Below are 12143 nucleotides of genomic sequence, written 5' to 3' on the forward strand. Positions count from 1 at the left end.
TATCTGAGTTGGTCATCGATTACTTGAGGTGATCTCTTCTAATGTCAAGAAGCTTGAAAGCTGGGAAAATACAGAACTTTACTTATGTTACTTAACTGAATTGAAAATCCAAGGTATTTCATAATTTTTTTCTAAAACACTGTTAGGGTGGAAGGAAAGGTACATGATGACTGAAATCACAGAGACCATTTCTGGTAGTTTGCTGTGTTTTTCAGTGACTCTTTTCCTGGGCTTCCCAATTCGTTGACCAGCTGAGACAAACCTGCCTTATTCCAGGCTGTATTGGCTAGTAAAATTGGGTTTGGTAGCCTTTTGCAGTGCCAGACTGACAGAGAGCTGTTGTGATGTGCTGGTCAATGCCTTCCTGTGCTGTTTTTTGTCCTAGTGTATCATGTGTTGGTGCAAGGTAGCTCTAGGGAGCAGGAGGGGAAAAGCCATCACAAAGTACACTTTTTCACCCAAGTAACTTTCTTTAATATGAATTCTGAGTCTGTGTGTGTATTTTTGCATGTTACTTTGTATCAAGGACACGTGAGGGAAAGGCCTATGTAAGAACTATGGCTGGGAGAGTTAAGACTTGTGGAGTATGTGTTTATTTTGTAAGAGCTGTGAATGTGTGGAACTAAGGAGTGTAGATGGGAACAATAGAAAAATGGCTTAATGTCTTCACGAGAGATGACAGGAAGAAGATAACGTCTATCAGTTTTATGTGTCAGGAAGATAAGAGCTGCAGCCTGTGAAAAGGTTAGAGGTAGGCTGAGTCCTCTGCTGTAATCTGTTATCCTTTGAAGATTCCACATCTCGCTGCTTCGTTCCCTCCACTGCTCACAAGGTCAGGAGCTCAGCTGAACCTTTCAAGCAGAGACATGTTCGAGAAACATTTTTTTTTGGTTCCAGGAAGGTTTAAGGAAGTACTCTTGTATGAGGTGAGCATGGGTCTGCTGAGGACATGGTGTGAAACGACGAAAGGTGTAGAGAAATGTGTGCCTCACTGGGGATGGTGCCTTGAACTATAGAAATTTGGTGCTATGTGAGGACAGCTGTTAGAAAATGCAGCTCCAAAATACTGATTTCAAGTGTTTGATTTTAACACGGTTTCTGCTGCTTCTCCCAGAGCGGCTGTATCTTTACACTGAAACTGTATTAGTGTTGCATGGAGTTTCTAATATTTTAATTTCCAAATTACAACATGTAGCCGAGTGATTAATGTTGGGATTGTATCATTTACTTACCAAAGCATTTGAAGTATGGAGTCATACTTTGTTACCACCTACATATGGTAATGAAACTGTGAAATGGAAAGCTCGGGATGATGGTGGTAGCTGGTTAGCTTTGATGTTTTGGCTTAGCAGCTCCACCATGTATTAAACATTGCCACAAGACTAAAAAATGGAGTCTTAGTTTCCATATTAGTTTTAGGCTTATAACTTCACCAAATTGCAACTGTATTGGTTGGAAGTTTCTGTGCTAGGCATCTGACTCAGTGAGATCGTAAAACCTTACTAAAGCAATGTGACTATTTCCAAACAGGAGGCTAGGGAAACTATTTTGTCCACACTAAATTCTGGGATGCTTTTATTAAAAACAAGACAAAAAATCTCAGGTAACTCTTAACTCCAGAGCTTTTTAGCTGGGCTGTCTTTGTCAGGTGTATCTTCTGTGACCTCCATCTGTATTTGCTTGTATTTGATGAAGGTGTCAACTTCTAAGTACTTTTGGATCACACATTCACACAAAAGCCTTGTTTCTGTTCTGTTGATTTCCCAGCCGGACCTGAGTGTGAGACTGCAATTATGTCCTTCTGAGACTTAACTGAAAGCAGGGGGACTTCCCTGGGCCTTTGCCCTACCTGCTTATGCCTCAGGGTAAAGGGCTTCCTCAGCACTGCAGGCAGAGGACCAGCTGAAATTCTGTCTCATCTCCTGGTGTGGGACTCAGCCTCATTTCAGTTTGTGGGCCAAGACTTGCTTTGGACTGAATTATTCTTACTGTTGGCCACTCCCCTACTACTCATTTTTGTATTTAATGCCATTATTCGTAGTAAATATCTTCTAGATGCTGAAGCGTCACGTGTATGAAGTTCGTTTTGTGATTCATTCTTTGAAGATAAGTCTGTTCAGAGAGAATTTGTCTCTGGTGTTGATTTGATGAATTACGTGGTAGAGTGGTGTTACCGGGCTTGGCTGTTTGAGGTATGTGTGGATCCAAGGGATTTTTTTCTGGCCTTGGTTTCCGCTGCAGCATACTGGCAGTTTTAAGTAGCTTAACTGATAGGGCGTGACACTTCTTGCTGACATTTACATAACTTTTGCTTGGGCATTTGGTTTCACTCAGGATTTTGGAGAAAGGTGGGCTGTCTTCTTGTCATGGAATATTCAACAGGGTTTTCAGTGGTGGAGGTGTGTTTACAATAAGCATGTGGGTGTTTGTTTGTGGGGGAAGTTTTTTTTTTCTATTCTGGGATGAGCTGGCAACCTTGCCACATATTTCTCTGGTTAACGATTTTCACTTGTTGCTTTGTTTTGAGGGGTGTGTAGGAACTGCAGAGCTACCATTCCAGTTATGAATACTCTAATATGCCAGTTGATTTCTGTGTAAGTAAGGTACAGTCTGCAGTTAGCGGCAGGGAGATGACCTCTTTAACTTTTCCTGAAGAACATACGTAGAAATTACCTAGGCATAAGATCAATAGTGCATCCTCCAGCACAATACGCTCTTGCAAACTCTGGCAGCAGACTGCTACCTTGGGGTTGTGTGCAAGTCTAGCTGTTCCTGATGTCTGTTCTCCCTGTAGCCCTCTGGCATCTGCAGTTGTGTAGGGGTGATGCGTACTTTAACACTGTCTTTCATTTTGGTGTCTGTCTGGGAACTTGCATGACTTCTCTTAAAATCTGTTGGTGCAGTTTGCCTCCATAATCTCAAGTGGAAACAAACTCAGAAGTTTGCTACTTGCTGTTTAAAGAAGCACTTTCCTTTATCTGTTTTAAGCCAATCTCCTACTAGTTTTGTGAGTGCTCTCTGTTGTGGGATTTGGTGATTAACAGTTAATCATTCACCTTATTCACTGCTTTCCTGAATCTGTGTACTTTGATCATATACCTCCCCCCCTACCCCCCCCAAGCCTTTTCTTTTCCAAGTTACTGTCTCCCTTTCAGCCTCAGAAGGCAACTACTTTATTCCCTCAGTTAGATTAGTCTTCCTTCTCTCTGCTTTCTCTTAACTCCACCAAGTCCACAATGAAATGTTGGTGCCAGTATGAATATGTGGGTATGTGAGTGTTCTTCAGAGGGTCCAAATGGTGTCCTCTCTTGTTCTTAATCACAGACCTAGTGGTGCTCAGTGCTTTGTTGCCACTTCTGATGGCTGCTGCTGTCAGTGAGCTGATGGTTCAAGAGAATCATGAGGGGCGATGAAAGCTCTCCTTCAAGACCTGTAGCTTCCAAACTGAGTTAAGCATCATGTAAGCGTAGTTTAGATCACCTTTCCCTAGACTCAGCACCTTTTATTCATCTATCTTTAAGCTCACCTGCCACTTGGTTTTTGACCAGTTGGTTTTGTGAGGTCCTCCAGCATTGTCTCTCCACTGGTACAGCACCTAACTGCCCATTGACCGTTTGATGACTTGGACAAAGGTCTCCACTGACATGCAGCACACTCAGCCTAGTAAGAAAAAGATTATCTGGGGAATACCTTGCTGCTCAATAATTGTTTTGTGAATGCAAATTACTTCTCTAAAATCTTCAGCTGTGAAAGCTCAAGTAAGCTTTTCTACACACAGCTGAGTTGTGTGATGGATCTTGCTGCAAGCGCTCAAGTCGAGCAGTTTAATTTCTGATTTGGGTTGTTTGAAGTATCTGATGGTGAGACTGCTCTTCTGGTTTATATTCAGGAAGTTATTAATTGCAAATTAAATTTTACACTGAGTGCTGTTTACCAGATTAGTGCCCAGTCACACAGTTTTATTAGTGGCTTTGCTCATAGAAGTGATACCCCAGACTGCATGCCAGAAAGCATTCAGGTTTTCTTTGAAATTCATCCATTCATAAATCCTGCCAGCGGACTCTGAGATAGAAAACAGACTTTTTTTTGAAGACAAGGTGAAACTCTTATAATCTGGATCTTATGTAACACAGAATAGTCAGTCAGTAATTTTGGCCCATCTTAAATTACATCATAGCTTTCCATTCTCAACTGGTACTGCTTTTTTGGAGAGTAAAATTTAAACCACGTTTTGTTAAGTAGTATAACATTCTGAAACTTAATAGATTTTTTTTCTGAATAAGCAAGCTGGTATCAAACCCCTTTTTATGTTTAGAACAGTTACGTTATTTTACTCAGCGCCTGCTAAATGAGCTTTTCTTCAAGATACATTTATACTGGGCGGGTTGGGGGGGATCCAAGCCATGGCATTAACTTAGTTCGCCTCCCCTTGTATAAGTATTTACCAGTTTTCACATTTGATACTTTGTCTTATAAAGATTTTGCTGAGTTTGGGGAAGAATCAACATTATCAACAGAACTTCTAAAAGCCTATAGGCGGGATTGGTTTCAGACGATTTATGGTGGTGTGCTTTTGTCTGTTAGGATAATCTTAGCAATTATTTTTAATAACAAATATTTTTCCTTGAGCTGATTTTGTTTTCATAATACTCTCAGGATTCACATCAGATGTTTGTATCTTGTGGCATGGATTGGGGTTAAAATGAGTAAATTATCATTGGGGTTAAATGGGTAAAAATGATTCTCATTTTTATTTTTACAGGTTTGGACTAAGCAACAAATTTGAAGCGGAATTTCCTTCATCTTTAACTGGAAAGGTGAGTATTGATGGAAAAAAAAAAAAAAGGATTTAAAACTTTTGCTATTAAAAAAGCAAGAGTTCAAGGTGTAATCCATTCTAGGAGCAATAACTCATGCTGCTGTGGTACTAGGTAGTTTTTTTTTTTTTTTTTTTTTCTGTAGGTTGCACCCGAAGAATTTAAAGCCAGCATCAGTAGAGTTAACAGTTGTCTTAAGAAGAACCTTCCAGTTAATGTACGATGGCTACTTTGTGGATGCCTTTGCTGCTGCTGCACTTTAGGTTGTAGTATGTGGCCAGTTATCTGCCTCAGTAAAAGAGTAAGTTGAACTGTTTTTTTCATTTTTGATGGTCAGAATTGTATTTGTTTTGTTCTCACCTTGTTTTTTGTTTCTTTTCAACTTTAAAAACTGTATGCTAGAACTTGCTTAGATGGGTTTGATTTCAGACATTTTGGTCTCAGCTGTCTGTTGTACCACTTAAAGCTACAACAGGCACCAGTCAAAATGCTGAGCTTACAACTCAGTGACTGGTAGTTTTGCTGTCTCTGCTAGAACCACATACTGTACAGCACGTACTGTTATTGAAATAATTCTCAATGTACTTTTTTAATAGCTTCATCTTCTCTGTGGTACCCTGTTTGGCATCATCAGAATTGGGCAGTGACTGACAGTTTGTTGTGCGGAGCTTCTAATTATACTGTGGCCTAAATAGCCATGTGCTTATTTTTTTTTTTAAAGATAGTGATTTGTTTTATCTTCCTTCCAAGATGTAGACTAATATATTTTTTTTCTTATATTAACAACTTGGAAGTGTCTTACTTTAGAACAGAAGGTCCTTGCACGTGCCTGCTTTTTCACCTCCCTTCCCCCAGAGTACATAATTAGGCCACCCTCTCATCTCTTCTGTGTCCACATACATAAAAATTCTTTGGCTAGTCCTATTTTGCTTTTTTTGCAAGTTTTTGTGCCTCTCCATCCTCTCCTCGCTATTGGTGCTGTTAGTCTCTCCATTTTGTGGCAAGGCTTGTGTTTGTTCTATCTTGTGTAATATCCCTTTATACTACAAAGCGTTGTACAGTACATTGAACACCATTGTGCTTTTCTTTATCAGAGTCCTCATTTTACACAGTTGGTAAATCAAACTGTTCTGAAGTTGACAGTGATCATACGTTTCTGCAATATGGCCTTGAAATTTTCTTTGCTCGTCTACTCGATATTTATCAAGCATTTGCAGTTCTGGGCTTCTGCACAAATGCATGAGTGCTCAAGCAGGTGGCGTTACTAAAACCAGAAGTTGGGCAAGCTGCTTTTGTAGTCTTAAGTAGTGGTGGTATCATTAGATGCTGCAAAAGCAGTGTGCCTGAAATCCCCATGTACTGGAAAGGAAAAAAAAAAGGATGATCAGAGCAGAACAAAACCTGTACACATTTATTTTCTCCTCTAACTCTTTGTAGAGCTTAATGATTAGTCCCTCTGAGGGGTTACTTATGACTAGTTTTAATTGCATACAAAATAGCCTGCTGGTAATGTTGGAATCCAATTAAAAAAATATAGTTGTTGTCAACATGAATTATATCAAAACCTTGGTTTTACATCTTCACTCTCATGATTTAATGAGTTTCCTGTAGGATAACTGTATATCCTGAACGTCTACTGCAAGAAATCAGAATTTGTTGATTGCATTAACAGATAAGTTGGTGACCTAACTAGCTTGTAGAGAAGACTACGTTCTCCATTCCAGGCCTAGCTCTGTTCATTACAAACAGAGGTGTGCGTGGCTGATGTCAATTTCTAAGTTATAAAGGAAAAAGCTTCTGGTGCTCTTTAGTTTGATCTGTTTTCTCACATTACAGCAGGATGTAACATGGTGGTACCATACCAAGTGACATCATCAGCTTTTGGCAGGATGCGGCTGATGCTTCAAGCTCTCATTTTCTGATCTGATGTCTCTTAATCTAGTACTAAAAGTCACTAATTATCAACATTCTGATTTTGTTAAACAATGTATTAAAAAAAAAAAGTCAAGGGCTTGTAGCATCTGGGGCTAGAAAGCAGAGTTTGAAGCTGAGGAAGGAGGTTCTGTGCAGGAAGCTAGTGAAGCAACAGAGAAGTGCTTCAGTTACAAGTTAGCTTGGAACAGGAGTTAAGGTAAGCTCTCTTCAAAAGGGAAATTGAAAAAAAAAATGTATCCTCTGTTCAGAAAAGATGGTTTAAGGAACTTCACACATTTTCCAGCACTTAAGGTTGGGTGACTCATGCTGGACTTCCAAGCTTGAGCCTTGGTGAAATTATGGGTAGGACTCAGCTGCCCAAATAAAATGTCTTGTATCACTGTGGATGGCCTGCAGCCTTTCAGATCACACCAAATACATGTGTTTAGGCAGTTTGATTATTGCCCCAGAATGAAAATCCTGTAAGTTAATTAGATTTTGTGGCAATATCATTTATCTGTAACAGCAATGCAACAAATAGATGCCTGCCTACAGGCTTGTCTGTTAGACTGTTAGAGAACTCAGAACTCAGTGTCAGTTGGACATCTGAAGGGTCCAGGGGGTATAATACAGGGAAGAATTAATTGACTGCTTTTCTTAAAGAAGAACTGAAAGGGACAAGAATGCTTTCCCAGATTTAAACTCTTAATACTGGACCTGCTTGGGAAAGATTTTTTTTTCCCCTGGTTGAGCAGATAAGGAGGAAAGTTGTAGAATGTTTTCAAGGATATAATTGCAAATTCTAGTACAAGAAACAAGCAGAGGAAATTGTAATGATTCTAGTCAGGGCTACTACTCATGGAAAAGCAGTGAAAAGTTACTGCTGCTTGTGTTGCTTGAATAGGTATGTATGGTTTCAATCTTGTACCTTAGTAGAACAAGATCAGGCAACCAGAAAGATTTTAATCCTTTAAATTCCTTATACATTGAATTACAGGTTTTGTACCCCCTAAAATATCAGTACTGACTTGTGTCCAAAATTTTGTAAGATTTTTCTTTTATACAGGACTTCCTATCAGTTTGCGTCAAAGTGCTGTGACAAGTGCAGGAGATGACCCTATATTTTTTTTTCCCAAAGTGGAGAAAGTAAGACGCCTTGGTGTGAGTTACCTGAAACTGCACAGCAAATGACAGCCTGGTTCATCTAGGTTCTAATCAATGAACTGATCAGCAAATTCCAGCAAAACTGAAAACCGGCAATTTCATATTCTTCCCCTAAAAAAAACTTCAATCTATGGACTGTCCTGATGGTGTCACGGTTCTGTTTATATACAGCAGACAAATGTATTTAGTACAAAGTAATAACGTTTGAACTCTTGTACTACTCGTCTCTGACTTTACTGTGTCTTGGAAGGAAGTTCTATTGCTTAAATTGATCTTCCATACTTGGACTTCTTCAGATCTCCGTTCACTGGCATGATTCCAGCCAGTCATAGGTGTAGTCACAGCAGCCGGGTAAAACCAGGGATCCAGGCTGATGTGTGCCTGCTTCTTCCCTTCTTTTAGGCATAGTGGATTCTTCCCTAGTGATACAGGGTAGGAGTACGTTCACATGTAGAACTTGTAGAGCTTGTCTTAGCCACTCAAGATAAATATACCAGCTTTGTCTTGGCCCATCAGATGGCTTGCATTGCTGGCAATTCCTAGCTGCAAATTGTTTTCTATGTAAGTAGATGACTAACCCACTTGTTTTGTTCAATTGCATACACAGTGAGGTAACAAGTGGGAGTTTTTCTTAGGCTTAAGTTTTTATTAAATGAAATGTCAGTTTCAACTATAAAATTGTGTATTTTAATACAGGAGAGTAATTTTTCACAGAATGACCAACAAATAAATGTGTCTTTTCATAAGGTTGAATCAATCTGCCATAGTCTTAAATTTGTGGTGTTCTTTTCAGGTCTCTTCTTCAGAGAAACAGTTTTTTAAGGTTCACGTAGGCAAAATGAATACTACAGTTTCATAGTTTTAAAAATGTGAATAATTATTTTTCTCTGGTATGTTTACTACTTATCTCTTTACATTCAAATGTAGGAATGCTATCACAAATGTAAATGACTTTTGAAAGTACACACTTTCAATGATTGTCCATGTAATGAGAATATGTTTATTGTGTGGTGAAAAATAAGTTACAAGTTTGTCTCCTTAAATCAGCAGGTACTTCCAAATATAAATTTATTAAATCACAAACCGTAAGCTTTACTGTTAATTATAACACTTTAATGCATTTCCACACAACAAAAGCTTTCCCCTTGCTGTATTTTTCTTCTCATTGTTTTGTTCAATGCTAGTATTGGAAGTCTTTTTACGGTATTGTTTCTTTTCTTCTTTTGCATTGAGGTATCTGAGAAAAAGCCTGGTACTCCTCACCAGTAGAATAAATGTTTAATTTGATTCAGTATCTGACTGCCTCTTTCCTTTTATGTGGTCTTGATTGGATTTAGATGAGTAAAAGCTGCAAGGAAATTACAGGAAATACAGTCCCTCATTTGCAGATCTAGATTGTCAATGATCTTCAGCGGTTATGCTCAGATTGTACCATCCTTTCTGGGACAAGTTCCAGATTGTACAAATGGACATTAAGTCTTTAAGTTTTTGTTCCTTAAATAAAAAGAATGACATAGTGAATTATAATTCAAAAAGCACTACAGGCTGAGGTGCCCATTTGAAGCCAAAATGAATTGACGCTCATTTTCAGTATTAACTAAGTGCTGTAGTTCCTGATGTGTAAATGGGGTAAATAATTTCAGCAGAAACAGTAATAATGAAAGCTATGATAGAATGCTAGCTTTTAAGAAATCTGGAGGTACTGCAATTCTACATGTAAATTGCATGTTTTGGAAGGTGCATGCAATCTCTTAAAATGAGTAGAATGAGATATTTAAGGGTGATCTGAACTAATACTTTCAAGAGCTGCTTGTTTATTTGTGAATTCACACAAAGCTGATGAATACTGCTTAAACCCCATTATTAATTGTCACTTACATAGCAGTTTACATCTTCAAAGTGCTGTATAAACATAAGCTAATTACAACTTCCAAAGCGTTGATTAAATTAAATATGCGGTGGAGGAGCTAGAATGAATTTGTGGCTGATAGTGATGTTAAAACACATTAGCGCAGTTTATTGCAGCTATGAAAACATTTAGATTATTTTTAAAACTAAGAAAAATTTTCTGCTCTGCCTTTCTGCCAGGGACTTGGCAGTAGAGATGCTGTGATATGATAATACTTTTCCAAACAGCATCTTGCTTGGGACAATAACATGAAACTGAAAGTGCTTTTTTTATTTTTTTAACCCCTGTTCTGAAAACTTACATTGTAATTTAATTTGGAAGAATTTTTTTTAAAAATAAAATTTTATTTACCCTAACTTGAGAACATGCAAAATCTATTTTGGGTCTAATCAGCATAGTAAAACTTCTTAGATTCTGTATATATTGAATATACATTCTTGACCATTGTCTTCAAATACATTCACAAGTTTTTAAAATCATCTTGTTTCTAGTATTGGTTTTGAAATGAAACTGGTAAAAAAAAAAATATTAAAATTTTTTCTTCAGTATTATTCTAGTCAAAAGAGTCACTAAATCCTCTTACTGAACTTAAAGGAGCAAAGTGTTTGTAGAACATAATAAATGTAAAATCATCACTTGTATAGCTCCATATTTTTTTCTGCCTCTGTTTTTCAGAGGTTTTATTTACCTCAGAGTACCCCATAAAGGCTTATCACATTTTCACTTGCTTTCCTGACGGGTGGAGTAGTGAGTTAGTGGGTAACGTGATGTGGGAGCAAATAATTCTGCTATGTCTTTTAATTTGCGAACTTATCTGGAGGGTAGGGCAATAAGCTTGGCATGAAGAGTACTTACAAGTATATGTAAGTCACACAATATTAGTTTGTTTCTTTATAGGTCAAATACAAATACGTAAATATTTCAAAAACAAATATTCTGAAATTAAATTCGTAGTTTCCAGGATTCTTAATTATAGGTTTTATGTTAATTGTAAGTGTAGCACATATCTTTAGTTTCCATGGTGAATATTCTAAATGCTTTAAAATTTAATAGAATTTATAAATGAGAAATCTCTCAATATTTTAATATTTATTAATATAATGCTTTCCATGCTACAGAGCCTTTTCTATTGTGATGGCTAAGGTATATAGAGGGAGACACAGATTATGTCTCATATTGGTTTTAGTATTGCTTTTTGTGTCCTGTCTGACATGTTTCTGAACAAACAAATACGAACTGGCTGAAATTCATGTAGTGAAGGCAGACCATTCTTATCATGCTTTTTCAGAATAACTAGCTGCTTGTCAGATCTGGGTGTCAGGTTAGGAAGGGCCATTTGTAGGGTTCTGTCCTTAGCAACTTGTAGGTGATGCCAAATAAGGGAGCATATACAGACACTCGAGGGAAGAATTAAACTCCAAAACTATCTGAAATTCATATGATAAACTAAATAGGAAGCATTTCATTGAACTTCATGGACTGTGGTACTGAAAATAAACTAGAAATGGTCTGATGTCAAGCATGAGGTAGTGACGTTTCTGTGCCTCATCTCTTGCTTTTCTTCAAAATGGCCTTGCACTGGGTTATGTTCTCTTTTTCACTTCATTGAAGCGAACTGGGATAAAATGATTCTCTGCATAAATGGAGCACTCCTACTAACTCAAACACTGCATATAAAAAAAGGTAACTTTTTTATTCCAAATGAGAGTGAACAAAACATGAGTGAATAGTTCAAGAGACAAGGCTGCTAAGGAAAGCGTTGGGAGGGTGAGGGAGGCAGTTCTACAGAAGAAAAGACTTCAGAAGGCTGTAAGTCTTATACTGTACCAAATAGACGTGGAAAGTTACTAGTTACTGTTCATTTTGTTCCCCATAAATATAATTTTTGAAATTTGGAACAAATTTGCTGACAGCAATGATAATAGCGATGGATTTTTTTAATTTTTTTTTTTTAGAATAGACAGATCTATTTTTTCCAATTTGGTTAATGAGCTATGGGATCAACATGCCTGGGATTCTTGTGGTTAGGCCCTAGACAGGCAGGACACTGGAAGCTGTTCCTTTCAGAGGGGTCATCTTCTTCAGCATGCACACTAGTAAAGTGCTGGATTTTGTGGAGCCATCTGAAGTTAGTTCACTACCTTGTGCTGCCTTTCATGTAGCTTCTCTTCCATTCTTGGACCCTTGTCCTTTGATGTTCTTGACAGCAGGAATCAAATGCTTCCTATTAATAAATGAAACCTGGTATTGTTCCTAGGAATTGGAACCTTATAATTTGTACTCTGAGGAAGGTCCATGGCAAGTGTTGGTCCTATATTGTATGTATAACAGTTCCTAGG

General features: G+C 37.9%; 1 protein-coding gene across 1 annotated transcript in view; it reads left to right on the forward strand.

Annotated features, from left to right (window-relative positions):
- CHIC2 (cysteine rich hydrophobic domain 2) overlaps positions 1 to 12143 on the forward strand; it is a 31803-nt gene that overhangs the window by 2362 nt on the left and 17298 nt on the right. The window contains exons 2-3 of the mRNA XM_035323767.1: positions 4763 to 4817; positions 4963 to 5118. Of these exons, the coding sequence (XP_035179658.1) occupies positions 4763 to 4817; positions 4963 to 5118 (211 nt within the window). The remainder of the gene's footprint in view (positions 1 to 4762; positions 4818 to 4962; positions 5119 to 12143) is intronic.

Source organism: Oxyura jamaicensis, chromosome 4 (assembly GCF_011077185.1).
Source record: "Oxyura jamaicensis isolate SHBP4307 breed ruddy duck chromosome 4, BPBGC_Ojam_1.0, whole genome shotgun sequence".
NCBI lineage: Eukaryota > Metazoa > Chordata > Aves > Anseriformes > Anatidae > Oxyura > Oxyura jamaicensis.